This window comes from Talpa occidentalis, unplaced genomic scaffold, assembly GCF_014898055.3.
Source record: "Talpa occidentalis isolate TD23 unplaced genomic scaffold, MPIMG_talOcc4v2.1 talOcc4.11, whole genome shotgun sequence".
Lineage (NCBI taxonomy): Eukaryota > Metazoa > Chordata > Mammalia > Eulipotyphla > Talpidae > Talpa > Talpa occidentalis.
Window position 1 is genome coordinate 87,638,941 of NW_023601104.1, and position 17,911 is coordinate 87,656,851.

The 17,911-nt window shown below is 37.3% G+C and overlaps 1 protein-coding gene and 1 pseudogene across 1 annotated transcript in view; both read right to left on the reverse strand.

Moving 5' to 3' along the window:
* Positions 1-15,664, reverse strand: part of LOC119238126 (thyrotropin receptor-like) — a 33,711-nt gene extending 18,047 nt beyond the window's left edge. The window contains exons 1-3 of the mRNA XM_037501846.2: positions 15,564-15,664; positions 13,036-13,107; positions 7,981-8,055 (exon numbers count right to left, since the gene is read on the reverse strand). Of these exons, the coding sequence (XP_037357743.1) occupies positions 7,981-8,055; positions 13,036-13,107; positions 15,564-15,664 (248 nt within the window). The remainder of the gene's footprint in view (positions 1-7,980; positions 8,056-13,035; positions 13,108-15,563) is intronic.
* Positions 15,665-16,083: 419 nt separating this feature from the next.
* LOC119238318 (ubiquitin carboxyl-terminal hydrolase isozyme L5-like) overlaps positions 16,084-17,911 on the reverse strand; it is a 28,191-nt pseudogene continuing 26,363 nt past the window's right edge.

Consider the following 17,911-nt stretch of genomic DNA (forward strand, 5'->3'; position numbering starts at 1 on the left):
GGGTTAAAGGTATGTGAAGTAAGATTAGATTGAAAATAAAAACAAGTTGAATGAACTGGGCATAGAGAGAAACTTTCTAGACAGCATTAAAGCATGGGAAGGCCCTGAAATAAGCAATATCTTGTTCTATTCAAAACCCTAAGGAATACAGGTGTGCAGGAATGGAGCAAGATGAGGAAGCAGAGGTGGTCAGCCATCTGCTGAAAAGCTGGGATAGGAAGTTTATGTTGAATACTTACGATTTTTTCTCAAGAAACATCACTCTGTGGTGGTGCAGAGAACAAATTAGAGTAGGCCAATGAGCACATGAATTATCGTAGTCCAAGCAAAAGATGATGGTGGCCTGGACAAGGATGGTGGCAGTGGAGAGGAAGAGGATCCTTTTCATATATGTGAGGGTAGTGGAATCAACAGGACATGGTGAGGGTTAGAAGTGGGTGATGAGAAAGGAAGGTATCATGGGTGATACCCCTCGCATAGCTGGGATTTGTTGAGGTCCCATTTACTGACTCAGCAAATACCAGAGGAGTGATAGATTTTAGGAGGAGATCTAGACTTCAGTTTTGGCTATTGAAGTAGGGAGATACATGTGAGACATCTGAGAGGAGGTGTCCAGTGGATCCACACATAAATGTCCCAACACTAAGAGAGAGGCCTTGGCTAGATATATACATTTAAGAGTTATTGAGTAAATCACCTGGGGAGAATGTAGAATGAAGAGAAGAGGATATAGGACTTGTCCTAGAGAACTCCAGTGCTTAGAAATGGAGGAGAAGTTAGCAAAGGAGAACAGGATGACTGACAGCATGTATCACAGAGGTTGAGGGATGCGTGTTCAGATAAGAAGGCCATGACCCTGTGGATGGCTCTAAGGTGCAATGGCCACCATTTTAGCACGGTGTTATCAAATAAATGGGTACCTTTTGTCATTGGAATGTCAGCCCAAGGTCGCTAGGAGAAACAATTTTAGTGTTTATGTTCTACCACCCTGGTTCATATCACAGAATGAAATCTAAATGAAAATTGTGAGGCTAAATATAGTGCTTTGGCAGGAGGAGGTTGAAAAGGCATTGGGGGATGATTAGAAGTGGGGGTGATAAACTGTGAGTTCCTTTGTAATTCTGAGTCTATTTACCAAATCACATGGCCAAAAAAAGGGGGGCCGGGCAGAGGGAGTGCAGCAGAGGAAGGAAACACATTTATGAAACAGAATAACATTATGTCCCTTAACTGCTGATGTTTTTGCTAAATGCTGGCAATATGCATTGACATTTAAAATCAGAATTCCTTAGTTTAGTATCTATCCTTGCAGCAAATCCAACATGGGAAAGCATCATTTACAAAATAAACCAGAGGGTTTTCACTCTGTGTTCAGAAATTGCAGGAAAGTTTGGTTGATAATACTGTGTGATCTATAGATTAAACAAATCATTCTATATTAACATTCAGTTTCTTGCCTTATAGCCACAAAATTATGCTCAATTATTGGAGGGAAGGAGGGTAATTTTCCAGCTGTTTCTTTTTAAATGAGATGCTTTGTTTATTGTTGTTGCTTAACAGGTGATTACAAAATAAATGCATTAAATATTTAAGTGGTATGCGCCCTAAAATATTCACTTGTGCTGATAAAAACTACAGATATTAAAGTCAGGAAAACTTGAAGACTATTCAAAGGTCAGGAAAATTTAAGACACACTATTCTTTTATTTTCTAAGATATTAAACTCTTAATATACGCCTAAAGGAAATATTCTTAAATCCACTTATTTTATTGAGGTAACACTGGTTTACATCACTTTATGTTTCAGCAGCAGAGGTCCACACCTCTTCAAATGTATGTTACCATACTGTGACACCACCAAAGCACCAATAATTTTCCACTGCAGTCCACTGGACCCCCTCTTTCCTTTGTTCCGGTGCCTCCCTCTGAGAGCCAAGGGTTTGTCTTGGTTTGGTGTTGTCTGTTTCTTTACTTTGGTTCATTGTATTCCACGAAGAACTCATTTTGTCATTTAAGTTGTGACTTATAAAAATCCATTTTTTTTACACCTGCCTTCTTTTTGCTTTGTTTTTAATGCTTTCCTTTGTTCTAGGATGTTCACAGTTTTGTTCAGAGGGAAAATTGATGTTTGTGAGAGAACTGTTTGTAACTAGAATTGCTATGAGAGAAAGATCGTAACAGAAACAAAAGAGCTGCTTTTGAGAGCTATAGAGTCTAGGTAGAGAGAGCTTCATTAGCGTAGTTGCTTTTATTTTTTTTGGTGAGGGGGCAGAGAAGCAAAGTGGTGTGATAAGTGAACATTATATTTAGAGTCAAGAGGTTTGGTTTTACATTTTAGCTATTGTGCTTACTGCTCTGGATCCTCAGTTTTCTTGGGTACTCTACTTTCTTTGATTTTAATTCACTGCTCCTTTACAAATTTCTTGTAAAGATTATAAGTGATGCAGTTTTAAAGAGCTTCTGCACAGCAAAAGAGACAATAATCAAAACAAAGAGAAACCCCAACGACTGGGAGAAAATTTTTGCACCCAACACTAACAACAAAGGACTGATCACAAAAATCTACAAAGAGCTAATGAGACTCAACAAAAACTAAGAAAATAATCCAGTCAAAAAATGGGCAGAAGAGCTAAAAAGAAACTTCTCCAAAGCGGAAATACAAATGGCCACTAGACATATGAAAAAATGTTAAATGTCACTTGCAATCAGGGAAATGCAAACCAAAACTACCATGAGATACCATCTCACACCAGTGAGAATGGCACATATTAAAAAAACTAGCAACAACAAATGTTGGCAAGGATGTGGAGAGAAAGGAACTCTCCTGCACTGCTGGTGGGAGTGCAAACTGGTCCAACCACTATGGAGAGCTGTGTGGAGATTCCTCAACCTACTAAAGATAGAGCTTCCATATGATCCAGCAATTCCACTCCTAGGTATTTACCCAAAGGACACAGAAACATCAATTCCAAAGAGCACCTGCACCCCTATGTTTATAGCAGCACTATTTACAATAGCTAAGCTTTGGAAACAACCCAAATGCCTAAAAATAGATGACTGGATCAAGAAGATGTGGTACATATATACCATGGAATATTACTCAGCATTCAAAAAAGATAAACACATGCCATTTGCAGCAACATGGATGGCGCTGGAAGGGATGATGCTCAGCAAAAGCAGCCAGAAAGAAAAAGAAAAATACCGGATGGTCTCACTCATAGCAGGAATCTAGAAAACTTAAATAAGGGACCAGGAAAAAGAATAACTATAAGAAAGAAAAAAAAATCAAAATCAACAAACAACTATGAACCAGAGACACACTTTGGGGGAGGGTGGGGAAAGGAGGGATTGGGATCAAAATCAGGAGGTTGCAATTGTATGGGGAATATAAAAATAAATTAAAAAAAGATTATAATGGGCCTCCCTGGTGGCGCAGCGGTTGAGCTCTGGGCTGCGAAGCTGCCCGCAGCCTCTGCAGCGCCGGTTCGATCCCCGGCCGCCAGAGGAGGGTCCCACATGGCGCGCAGACCTCTCCTGCCGCCCGCTGCTCCCCTCAGCAGTGTACTTCGTGCATCTGCCTGTTCTGCTCCCCGCTCTGGCTCTGGTGAATTCTCTCACCCTCCCGCGCTTCTGACTATACCCAGTGCTTGTATAAATAAATAAATAAATCATTAAAAAAAAACAAGAGAGGTCTGTTGCACCAAGTGGGTTAGCTCCTTGGCTGGGGATCCAACTCAAACCTCAGTGGTGATATCACTTAGACTTAACCCATAGGCCACCAGGGAGGACCCTGAGCAAGACTTCAATTGCTTCTCATAGGTGTTGATTTGTTATATCATTAGCTAAAATTCTTTTTTTCCCCAAAGATTTATTTATTTATTTATTTAACCGAAGTACACTGCTGAGGGGAGCAGCGGGCAGCAGGAGAGGTCTGCGCGCCATGTGGGACCCTCACCCAATGGCCGGGGAGCAGCCGGGGATCGAACCGGAGCTGCAGAGGCTGCGGGCAGCTTCGCAACCCAGCGCTCAACCGCTTTGCCATTGGGGAGGCCCAATTAGCTAAAATTCTTTTCTAATGCCTGCTGTGATTTCTTCTGTGCTCTAGAATTATTTAGAAATGCATGGCTAATTATTCAGAAATGATTTTAATTTTTTTGTGAGTTACTGAGATTTGCTTTCATAAACCTGTATATAGTCAATTTAAATAACTATTCCATGTGTCTTTAAAGAATATGTGCTCTGTGCTTGTTTAACACAATATTTTATGTAAGTCACTAAGGTTATATAAATCAATAAAGTCAGTAAGATTTTAAATTATGTCATTTATATCTTCTAACCTTATTAATTTCATAAGAATTTTATTATTTGCTTTTTCAGTATTCTTTTCTACCAGACAGAGTTATATTAAAACAAACACCTGCTTTGGTTGTGAACTGTCTTACAGCTGAGCATGGAGTGTTGAGAGACTCTAGATATTCAATTATAGGAATTTAGAGAAGGCAAATTATTGATATAAATGAAAAAAAAAGTGGTTGTGAATAAAAGGATGGACAAGTCCAAAAGAAAAGATGCTGAAAAAATAAATTCACATTAAAGGAACTTGGGAATATTTTATGACCTTGAAAGAGCAAAAGATTAAATATTGGAAGCTGATACAGACCTAGAAAGAAGTAGGACAATTTGCCAAGACATTGAAATGATGCTCTCCTGTAAGTTATGCAACAAAGAGAAAGAGGCATGGTACTGTTCAAACTACTCTTGCTGCTTTTCACAAAAACATGAAATATTTTAATTCTAAATATTTCTAATGTTTAAAATTACAGTGTGCTAAATAAATACTAGTTGTACTACTTTTGTTATTTATAACCAACAATAATATTTTGACAAGTTTTTAGAAGTCCCCAAATGACCATACTCTATTTTGTTAAGATCACTGTATAGAATTTCAGCATGCAAAGAGTTTTCATTCTTCACTATCATGCAAAATAAGGATTGCCTGTATTTCAGTCCTCGTAAGACATTTTTTGTTTTGTCTTGTTCAGTCAAGGTTCATTTATATTGACTTTTTCTGTTGCTTTTCATTTTTTCCTGTACCACTATGCTACCATTTAAGATTATTTTGGAAAACAGTCTTAAATTACTGAAAACAATTGCTTTCCCTTTGCATTAAAACTCCATTTTGTAGTCCCTTTAATAATAGTCAAATTATAATGAAGTCTCTCAATTTTTGTTGTTTTGATATATTTACATTTTCAAAGAACCTTTTTGCTAGGTTGGCAGTTATTTACCGTTGTTATTTTTCCTGTTTTACTCTTGCATAAAGCTTTTAATTGTTTTATGGATTCCATGATTGTTAAAAAGTCAGCTGTCAGTCTTATTGTTATTTCTTTGAAAATACTGTGAACTTTTCCTCCTCTTGGTGCTGTTTATGATATTCAATTTGTCTTTGGTATTTAGTACTTTGAGGATGATGTACCTTGATGTGGTTTTCTTTATATTTATCCTTTAAGGGCTAGTGGTACTTCTTACATTGTGATTTGATGTTTCCTAGGAGTTTTGAAGAATTCTCTTCAAATATTACTTCTCTCCATTCTTTCTTTTGTGATCCAATTAATTATAGGTATGCTAGCCGTTTCACTGTGCCATCTTCTTATTTTCTTTTTCTTTCCATGCTTCAGGCTGGTTATATTCTTTTGACTTTTCTAGGTAACTGATTAATTTCTGAGCTATATTTAAAATTTTTTTTTTAAAGATTATTTATTTATTTATACAAGCACTGGGTACAGTCAGAAGCGCGGGAGGGTGAGAGAATTCACCAGAGCCAGGGTGGGGAGCAGAGCAGGCAGAAGGACTGAAGTACACTGCTGAGGGGAGCAGCGGGCGGCAGGAGAGGTCTGCGCGCCATGTGGGACCCTCCTCCGGTGGCCGGGGAGCAGCTGGGGATCGAACCGGTGCCGCAGAGGCTGCGGGCAGCTTTGCAACCCAGCGCTCAACCGCTGCGCCACTGGGGAGGCCCCTGAGCTATATTTAATTTGTTGTTAAACTCATGCTAAGATTTTACTTCAGTCATTGAGATTTTAAGTTTTAGTTTTCATTTGATTCTATAAAATTTTCCAGGTTAATCTAAAATGTTCTATCTTGCCTCTCAAAACTTGAATATATTTATTACCATTACTTTAAAGTCTGTTTCTGGGTCTCCTGTGGGTCATTTTCTGTTGTTTGTTTTCTTCTCATAATTTTCTCCATATGCTCTTTGTCATGCTTTGTTATTGTCTTAATTGATTCTGAGGTAGGCTTTAGTCTTTGTGAAGATTGATCTATTTCTCAGTATCCCATACTCTCAGAAGGAAGCTCCTTAGGGGCCCTAGCTAAAATCCTGGGGAGTTTAGTAGAAACCAAGCTCCTTAGTAAACTTTAGTAACTCCAATTTTTGTTTTGTTTTGTTAGCTATAAAACTGTCTAAATCTCTGTTCAGTCTCATCAACTTATTCATTATGAGTTTGGGTTTTTTGTTTGATTTAGATTATGTATGTATTTGTTTATTTTATATTATACATATACATATAAACTCTATATAGAATATATCTATATATAATTATATATAAAATTATATATGCATATATGTGTGTGTATATTTAATTTTCCACATTTGCTTTACCCATCAGTGGACACCAGTTGTTTTGCTGTTGTGGTTATTGTAAATAGTGCTGCAATAAACACATTTATCTTTTAACTGTACTTCTGGGGATTTTTTTGATAAATACTCAGAAGTGGGTATCTGGATCATATGGGATTTCTAGTTTTAATTTTTAAAGACCTTTCTATATACTGTTTTCTATAATGACTACACCAATTTACATTTCTACCAACAGTGCAGGAAGGTAGCCTCCCCACCACTTGTTTCTTTCTGAAAATAGCCATTCTAACAATTGTGAGGTGATATCTCAATGTAGTTTTGATTTGCATTTCTCAGAGGATAGTGATGTTGAGCAAACTTTTCACATACCTGTTGGCCATCTTAATGTCTTCTTTGGAAAAATGTCTATTCAGATATTTTTCCCATTTTTAAAATTGTATTTTTTTCTATTAAAGTGTGAGCTTTATATATACAAGATATTAGCCCTTTATCAGAATGATTCGCAAATGTCTTCTCTTATTGAATAGGTTGTCTTTTGATTTTGTTAGGTTTCCTTTGCTGTTCAGAAGATTTTTTATTTTGATGTCACACTAGTTTATTTTAAAGGCTTTTGTTGCCTTAATTTTTATTATTTCACTAAGAAAATAGAATTAACATTTTTAAATACATGCTTCTTCAAAGAGCATGTGATTATGCATGCAAAGCTTTTTATAACTTATACTAGAGAAATTAAAGAAGAAGAATGTTTATGAAATGTATTGACTAATTTTAATATGCTGGGCACTGTTTTAAATGCTCACTATCAAAATTTGCAATTACTATGGAAAGTGGAAACTCTTTTTACTCTTACTTAACAAATAAGGAAACTAAGGCTAAGAAAGATTACATAATTTTTCCAAGGTTAGATAGCTCATAGGCTCAATTCATCCCTGACCAACTTCAAGCAAGTTCTAAACATCACTCCTGTTCTGATCACATGAAGCTGCATTTCCCTTCCAAACTGAGAGAAATAATGTTAGCTTTGAAGAGTCTTTCACTGGTCCTGGACTCAAGTAGTTTATCAGCAATTAAGCAGTTTACTTATTGATTGACCCCCAATAAAATCTGCTAGCACAACAGTAGTATAATACAATGACAAATCAAGAAGAGGAGTTCTTATTTTTCTTTAACTTTCAGCCATGGAATTGAGAATTCGTGTGAATTAATATAAACTAGGAATAAGACTGTCACAAACAACAAATTTGACTCATGATTTTGAAATCAGCTGTTTTCACCATCCCGTGCCCAATTATCAAGCAAGAGTGGCTGTGATTGGGTCTATGCTCACTTTTCACTGTACTTACATGTGAGTTACTTTACTCAAGTTGTAGAAGGAATGTGACTCCAACCGCTGCAGAGTTGCATCTATTGACAAGTAGCTGAATGTCACAAAAATATAAGAAAGAGAAGAACGTTAGCCGGGTTGTGAACTCCACACTGACCATTCATTTTGACGTAACTTCTTTGACAGTGGCTTCCTAGATCATGCAACAAATCATGCTCTTGGTTTCTCTCTAATCATGTTAAAATTAGTTAATACTTTTTGTCAGATCTCATGATACCTGGAAGTTTCCCAGTACATTACATTCTATTCATCCCTCAACTTTTATTTAGCTGCTACTTCCTTCAGAGGCTTTCCCCAAATTTCCTATCTAGATCAAATTCCTATAAGATATCTTCAGCACCATGCAGTTTCCCTTCCACTAATTATCACAGTGTAGTTTTGTGAATGTTTGGATGATATTTGGTTTATGTTGTTTAGTTAGTCTAACTTCTCCAAAATGGTTAATTCTGTCTGTTTTTGGTGACCATTGAATCTTGAATGGTTTTCGTAGTGCTTGACATTTAGTAGGCTCTCAGTAAAGGTGTATTGGGCAAATGAATGAATGAGTGAGCAAATAGGTGACTTAAAATAGCAAAAAATGAAAGACATTCATTGAATGAATAAGAGGCACTTTTAACGGAGTACCTAAGAGCATGGGGTTAGAAATGTGTATTCAAAGAAGATGAAGAGAAATCCACAACTTTGTAGTGGAATATCCATAGGGTGATGACTACATCTTCCATTAATACTTCCTTTATTGATTTTAATGAGGGTGAAAATTTAAGGTTCATCTTGAACTTTGTAAGCAAAAGATAAATCTACTAAAAGCTTTAAGTACTAAAAAAGAGAAACTTCTAAATGTAATTTGTTAAGGATACATAAGAATGATGTTTCAAATTCCATTTTGTGTGTGACTAATGCAGCCAAGTTCAATGACTGGTTTTTATTGAAAGACATTTCTATGACATTTGGGGAAATTGATGATTAACAGATGGTATTTATCTGTGGCCATAACAGAGCTTCTTAACCTTGGCCACGCAATTGAACTACCTCGGCGGCTTTTGAAATATACAAATGTTTGAGACCCAGTTCAGGGTAATTAAATCAGATTATGAGGAATGGAGCAAACATTTTTATTTCTAAAATGCTTCCCAGATGATTATAATTTGCAGGCAGAATTGAGAAGCACTGACCTATAGTTTGAATGGAATCTGCCAGTAAAGTATTTTCATTATTACAACGTTTTCAAGAGAAGCACTGACTGTTCCATTTGAGTTTTTAATGGTTATTGTGAGTATTTTAGTGGACCTTTACTTTCCATTTTGAATGTGCTATTCTCTAAACAGTTATCCTTTAATTTATTAGGCCTTTAAGCCATTCCACTGTGGATAGCATTATATAAATTATTTTGATTCAAATACCATAACTTTAACATAGAAAACATAATAGAAGATATTGAACTAGTTTATCGTGTAGAGATTACAGGGATTTATAAAGAATGAAGCCAAACCATCTGAAGAACAAGATCAGTTTTGAAGATTGCAAATTTCTCTTTTCCTCTTAAAATCTTGCTAGATTTTCTCTTGAATTTCTTAGGTTAGAAGTATGAAGCTGTTTCAAGGTTTTAGTGGGATAGTCATTAAAGCCATGTTAATGTAACTGAATTTCCAGGTTTTCCAATCAAATGATAATTCTTTAGTGTGTTCTTATAGTTGGATATGAAGACAGCATGTAGGTACCATTTTTTTCAGTGGGATGAGAGGAATGATTTCCCACTTGCTTATCCCATTGTTACAACTGAAAAATCAGACTTCACCTCCTCCCCAAATTTCTTCTTATCATGTAAGTCATATATAATCACTACCGTGAAGATATCATTTATCATCCGAAATAGGGTATTGCTGTAAATTAAAATAGGGTTATATTAATGGTTCTGCCAGGACAATAGGTGGGAATTTATACTGGCTCCAGACAAACTAACATAGGGGTCCCTTGTTGGTCTCTCCCTTTCCCCGAGACATCCCATCTCCTTATATTATTCACGTACATATGTATGCTTTCATTCAACAAATAACTCTTGCATGTCAGTAAATGGATATTGGCAAAACAGACCTATTCCCTTGTTTCATGGAGCTCTCAGTTGTGAGAGATTACAGAGTGTTAAAATGAGGTTAACATATGGGGTTATACACACTCAGTTGGGATTCAGGGAATACTTAATGTAGAGTAGAGAATGCAGAACGGTCTCCATGGAGGAAAACTTAGCAGCACCATCTGCCTAGATGTTCTCTATAGCTCAGTCAACCCTCCTTCTTTTATTACACATTACTTTTATTTCATTGCTTCTCAAATTTCTGCCAGCACCATATTCAATGTTAATAATTTTCAAAGAATCTTTAGAAAAAATTAAAATCTTGAGATGAGAATTCTTTGAGTTCTACACCAATAAACCTATTAATTTACCTGTACCATACCCATTTCTTACCACTACTTTCTTGTTACAGTGTATAAGGTGATCATCTCTCTTTAGGTCAACACCAGAGAGATCTCTATTTGAATTCCATCTCTATTTGAATTCCATCTCTCTTCTGGGACTTCATGCTTTCAACTTGGTCATTTTTTACACTTTTTAGCCTCTTACTGATGACTTGCCCTGGTCCTGTTTATGACTCTTCAGTTTCACTCTCTGTCCAAACCTCTCCGCTCTGTGTCCCCACATACTCAACGCTTCCAGTTCTTCTTACTCTACTTCGCTTGTTTCTTTTTATTATATCTATTTTCCCCTTCTAAATGTATATGTATATGTATATGTATATGCATATGTATATATATTTATATTTATATAGGACTCTCTATCATATTATCTGTAGTCAGTCCGGTCCATTGTCTGGTTCCTTCCACTCAAATGTAAGTCTGTGCTGCACAGATCATTGTCCAAATGGGCACTGGTATATTCCTGTCTCTGAGAATAATGATTACCATATAATAAGAGCTTAATAAATATTTCTCAAATTAATGAATGAAAAAATTGGTCTAATGTCTACTGGATATGTCTTTTTGATGCCTCAAAGGCACCTTAAATGCCATATGCCCTAAATGAAATCCCTAACTTCTCCCAACCCAAAGCAAATCCGCAGAAAACTCCTCTACCTTGGCAAATATGTTCATCAACCTCCCAGGTGTCCTAATCAGAAGCTTGTAGGAAATTCTTTTCCATATTTTTCTACCTCCAAGTCAATCAACTTTCAAACTTGTTAGTCCTCCTTATTTATTTCTGAAATCTACTCAACCACATTTCTTTATTCTTCCAGCACAATCAAGGAATGTTTCTAAAACATCAATCTGATCATGTCACTTCCATCTTTTTTTTTTTTTTTTTTTTGCCATATAATTCAGATTACACATTAGGCACTCTTTCCTCCAGGAAGGCTTCCCTGATCATACCCCCTAGGCAATATGCCTTTCCTAGAATTCCCACAGTATCATGTGTCTGACCCCATCATGGCACTTATCACTCTCTTAGGAAGGAAACTGGAGGCTCCATGAATATGTTTTGCAAAGTGCCGGCAAAACATAGGTTCAATATGTATTTGTTGAAATAATGACCATGCTATAGGAACATCCAAGTGGAGACACAAAATAGGCAATTTTAAAAGGGAGATAAGAAAAGGAAATGTTAAATAGAATTTGAGACCTTTAGTTGATAGGTCCTTAAATGGTGGTGCTATAAAAGAAGGAAGAGGTTAGAAGGAAGGTTGGTTGTGCTAAGTTTGAAGTGTTAGTGGGACATCAAGGTGATGGTACTTGTGAAGACATTTGTAATGCAGTGCTGAATTGTCAAAACAAGTCAAGACTAGAGTTATACATTTAGGAATTAGCTGTATTAGGTAACAGTGAAGCCAAAAGAATGGAGTGTTTATTCAAGGACAGTAGGGTAAGAAGAACTAGAACAAAATAAACAAAGAAAAAAACCAATATTTAAGAAATTGAATTAAAAATTGAAATGCAATGAAATAAAACAAATCAAATGGGACGTCAAGAAAGGAGACAGAGGAACAGTCAGGGTAAGACACCACCACCAACAAAAAAGGATGAGAGAGCAATATTAAACCAAAGGAGGCAAGAATTTGAAAAAGGATGTGCTGGTCAAGAACATCAAGCACTTCAGAGATGTGGAGTTAAAGTGGCTTCTCAGCCTCTGCACTGTTGGTAATGGGACTGCAGGACTCCTTGTAGTGGGAGGATATTTAGTAACATCCTTTGCCTCCACATGGGTGTTAGATGCCAGTAGCATCTAGTTGTGATAACCAAAAATATCAAATGCATTTGAAATGAAACAATAGATACTCAATAAGTGGTGATGAATATGTGCAGAAAAAATGTGTGCAGGTGACTCCTGGTTGTGTTTTTATTATACATGAATTATCCACCTAGCTATCAGAATCAATTAAATGAAAAGTAACCTAATTTATTTCACATACAGATACAGTCTTTGTCAGCTCAACATGGAAGTACTTATTCTCCTCACTCTGGACTATACAACTACTTATTTTTCTATAGTTTAGGATATTTTTTTGAGAGGTCTGAAATTCATTGGCTACATTTACGACAAAATGTAAACATTTGAACTAGTCATGAAAAGTATATCAAGAATAGGATAGGAAAGATTCATTAGAAATAGATATAAATATCTATTTATGGGAGTGATCGCTGGCTAAAATTTTGCCTCATCCCAAGATATTGAAATATGCAAAGATATTACATATTCCAAGACCAAATGAACTGAGATATAACTTTCAAAAATCATTGAGGAATTTGGAAGTAGAGATGTAGCAAATTATCTTGTGCACAAAATTTTGATCTATATTCAAAATGTAGGTTACAAACCCATGCAAATGTAGATAGAAATGTAGATGTCATTGACTTAAGCAAGTATATTTTATATATATAACAATTATTTTTCCTGATAGAAAACATTTACAAAATAACATTTCACAGTAGCAAATTTCTCTTTAAATTAAAAAAAATGACTTACATCCTGGAAATATTAGGCAGATTTGAAAATGCACAACTGGGAATGGTTTTCAGATGAGTCTCTATAAACTTCCTATGAAAATAACAAATACACCATTAGAATTTAATCATTGAACTTTTATAGTAACTCACTTTAATTATAAAGAACACATTAGAAGCATAACAGGCCTTATAATATTTATTTCAAATACATAACATAATTTTTTTTCCTAACAAAACAAGATTGAAAGTGAGCTAAAATGCAGAAAATCAATCTTTAAACTTCATCTTTGAATTAACAACACACTAATATGTCTTGCTCTTGTTATCTGAAGGGTGACATACTATATTCATAAGTTTGTTTGGACTACTGAAGTCATATTATGCACTTGTCAATGAAAATGTCTTGAAATGACATCAGAATGTATACGAAGAGGAAATAAATGCATCTGATGTGACTCAAAGACTAAAACTAGTTGTATGATTTCAATCTTTTCATCCATACAAAGTAAGGTCTCTGCAACCTTTATCTTGATCTTATCTACTTGCTGAAATTTGAAAAGTGCTAATTTTCAGGATTGTGACATTTTTGTTGGATATTTAAAGATTATGGCTTTTCTTACAGTTTTCTTAGGGAACAGAAATAACCAACTCCAGCCCACTCTAGCCATCCTATCCTAAGGGGAGAGAAAAAAGCAGAGAAACACTTGTGGGGTTCACAGTCAGAGGCACAGGCTCACTGAAGACTGAGACCTTATCATAGGACCAAGGAACATTTCCCCTCCCTGGACATCTTATCACCACAGTACTAGCGACCTATTTATAGCAGTTTTAACCTGTTAACTGAGTCCATCTGTCAGGTACTATATCTGTAACTTGCTTAGCTGAAGCATCAGCAGGGTCAAATTAATTTATAAAAGAATGCATTAACTTGAAAGGAGGAAGGGAGAAGGTGAATGACAGAAGAGTAGGTTGTCAGCATTAACCAAGAAGCCCAATGATGCCTTAATATCATTTCAGAAATTCAGATCCCATAAATTCCCTATTCTCATAGGTCTCTCATTCTCTTAATTGGATTGATTAAAATTCTGTTGGTCCAGATCCAAGAGTCTGAAGTTAAATAACAAGACATTCTGTTATGGGGCAACCCCGATATAAAACGGGTTGCCTGGCTGTGGGTCCTCACCCGCGTGCTTAAAAGGGACTTATTAATACTTCACTATAGACACACACAAAAAGGTTAATAAAAGGTTTATTTACAAGGGAAAGGGAATTAAGGAAATGTACAATTCAGGGAGAAAATAGGGAAATAAAGTCTTTAATGCGTCCTACCCGATCCGCCGACCTGGAAACCCAAAGGCACTCTCAGAGCTGGCAGATGCTGCGAGCTGGCGGAGAGCCAAAATGGGGGACCCCTCCAAAGCCCACATTTCTGGCTTATAGCAACCTGGCTGCTTAACCCCACCCTCAGGTCCCAGCCACCTTCCCTTTGGTGGGGATGGGATTTGGAGTTCCCAGTGTCTTTTGGCTTTGGCCTGGGGTGGGGGTGGAGTCCACAAAGCCTGTACAGAATTAGCTTTAGGACTTCCTTTTCCCCCTAACAATTCTACTAAAATATCTGTAAAATTGGGCCATGCCAAAGGAGAACAAAGGGTAAGATACACACCTGTTGGGGGTGGCACCCAAAGAGGCTGAGTTTTTCAAGCCCAAGAGTCTTATTTGCTACAGCAGGAACTTCGCTGACTCTCAGGCAAGTAAGTGAAAAGAGGCAAATTTGTTTAGAGAAATAGATTTAAGGACAAGTTTATTAAGGAGAAAAGAAACAAAAAAAGTGAGACTCCCGGGCTGGTGGAACCAGGCCAGGAAGCTGAAGTGGAGCTGTGCCTCAGGCAATAAAGGCCTTCTTTCCCTAATTATTCTAAAGCTTTGTCAGTCTCTTTGTGATTGGTTTCTTCGGGTCACTCTGTCTCTATTACCTATGAGAACAGGTAATTTATGGGATCTGAATTTCTGAAATGATATTAAGGCATAATTGGGCTTCCTGGTAACTCACTTTGTCTTGGTCTCTGTGCCCAGAATTACATGTTGCTTCACAGTGCTTAGAGTCCTTGCCCAGCAATGTCCTTATCTCCTAGTTCAGGGGTATTTGATTAATCCCCTTTGGAATTTGTTACCCTTATCTCTGGAGACTTCCTTATTCCTCCAAGGCTTTTTCCTGTTGTGATCCTAGAAGCTATCCACTTGTCCCATGGCTCAAAAAGTTAATGTGGATCTAATTTGTCACTTTCATTAGCTAAAATTCTTTGGGTTTATTCTGTACTCAAAAGTAAATAACATTTAATTGATATGAAAATTAGAGTAAGATTACAATGGTTTCTAAGAAGTTTGACTTAGAACAGAAATAGCATCTCAAGGCAATTGAATAGACATTGGGTTAAACTAATTGACTTTGGGTTCAAATAACACCAACATTCCTTCTCTGTGGATGAATTTCTGAAATGTAATGTTTCTTGAATTCTGCCTTTCTCGTTCATATATATAAACACACACCCATAACACTTGAAATTAGAACAAAGACCTCCTCCTACTCCTGAGTTGTTGCAGTTGATGGGGTTCAGGACACACAGGCTCAAAACATGGTGTCTTGGCATGTTGAATTTTTATATAAGGAATATGAGGAATGACAGGTGCAGGAAGAACTTGACCCTAGTACTCCCATGAGTGAGCTGTAGACCTGTCATGTGAGATGTGCCCTTTGTGTATCTGGGGGAAAAGAGCATCCTTGTTTCCAAAGGCAGAGGGGAGAGGAGCAATTTTAAGCACACATTGCTGTTTCCCCCAGTTTATCATCCTTCTTTGTCCTATCCCATTTTTTTTCTCACTCTTAACATCACTTTTATTTAATATGCACTACATGCACATGATGCAGGTTGGGAAAACGTTTACGTATCCATGAATTAAAGACAAAACAGAATGGTACTATTGCCAAATGTGCAGAGTCAATTAGGATGTTGTTGCTCAAAGTTCTTTATACTTAATGGTTTCCATGAAAATAAGTGGAGAAGTAGAAATTTGCAGAGTATTTTCTTCATTTGGTTTCCTGTGCTTTCTTTGCATTCTGTTTTTCTTTTGCCTTTTCTACTAGCGGTATTAACTGCTGGTTTTCTGCTAAAGTCTTTAACAATTCCATAATGAAAGGGAGATAATTATGCTTCCTTCTTATATTTTCAATCTTATATCTTTTTAATTTCTGTACTTCTTCTTCAATAAGCATCTGATTTTTGGCAAACTCTTGACTGAATGGCTCTTAACATATTATTACCCTGATCTGTATCCATGGGTTCCTCCTCTGCAAGTTGTCTTTGTAACTCTGCTATCTTCTGCTCATATATCATTTTTCTGTTGGACACAATAGCCATTAACTTAAATCGAATTTCACCTTCACTGTACTTTTGTTTTTTGTTTTTGTTTTTTTTTTTAAAGATTTATTTTTATTTATTTATACAAGCACTGGGTACAGTCAGAAGCATGGGAGGGTAAGGGAATTCACCAGAGCCAGAGCGGGGAGCAGAGCAGGCAGAAGGACCGAAGTACACTGCTGAGGGGAGCAGCGGGTGGCAGGAGAGGTCTGCGAGCCATGTGGGACCCTCCTCTGGTGGCCGGGGAGCAGCTGGGGATCGAACCAGTGCTCCAGAGGCTGCGGGCAGATTCGCAACCCAGCGCTCAACCGCTGTGCCACCGGGGAGGCCCTTCACTGTACTTTTGTATCCTTTTTTCTATGACTGGCCTCACTGTGCTGATCCAGTCATCTTGATTGCATGCACCTAAATCAATCGGTTCTTCTCTTAACCCATCTAATTCATAGTCTTCCGTTAACAGAAACATAACTGACAAAGTGAAAAGCATCTTCCTCTTTAGCTGTTGTCTTTGCATCAAATTCAAACATTTGTTGTCTGGCAAAACTGTTGTGCACTTGTCGAATCACATCTGAATTGCTCAGTGCCAAACCTTTCATAGCTGCGTCGACACTTTGTGAAAATTCTTTAAATTCTGATAACATCTCTCTTAAATGGACATCTTGATGGGTGCAGTTCAACAACACACTTGCTATGGCTTGAGTAGCACAAGCATTATTAATTACCTGCTTGGCAAAAAATATTTTGTCAAGTCTGGAGTCCTGAACCACAGAACCTGATGGTTCTTCTCCTGACTGCCACTTGAAAAGAAAAATTAGCCCATGAACTGGCTTTAACTTTTCAAAATTCTCAGGCTCTAAACTCCATTTCTTCTGCTTGGGCTCCTTGGCAGCCTGCAGCGCGACAGAGCGCGAGGGGACTCTCTAGCCACCCCAGGGATGTCAAAACCCGTCTTAGGCCATGCAGCACCCGTAGCGGATTGTCCTATCACATTTTCTACCACTCTCTAGTATTCATCAAATTTAGCATAAAAACCTCTGTTTTAATCACTTCTTTGGTATTCATTTCCTTGTAAAGACTCCTATATCATGTAAAGCTCACATTGAATATGAGTTCACATTTGTATGCTTTTCTCTCTTTTTTAAAGTATAGTTTCATTTATTTAAAGATTTATTTATTTATTTATACAAGCACTGGGGTACAGTCGAAAGCGAGGGAAGGTGAGAGAATTCACCAGAACCAGAGCGGGGAACAGAACAGGCAGACTGATGAAATACACTGCTGAGGGGAGCAGTGGGTGGCAGGAGAGGTCTGCGCCCCATGTGGGACCCTTGCCGGTGGCCGGGGATCGAACCGGTGCTGCAGAGGCTGCGGGCAGCTTCCAAGCCCACCACTCAACCGCTGCACCACCAGGGAAGACCCTGCTTTTCTCTTATTAATCTGCCTTTGGTTACAGAGTCCCAACTAAGAACCTAGAAGGGT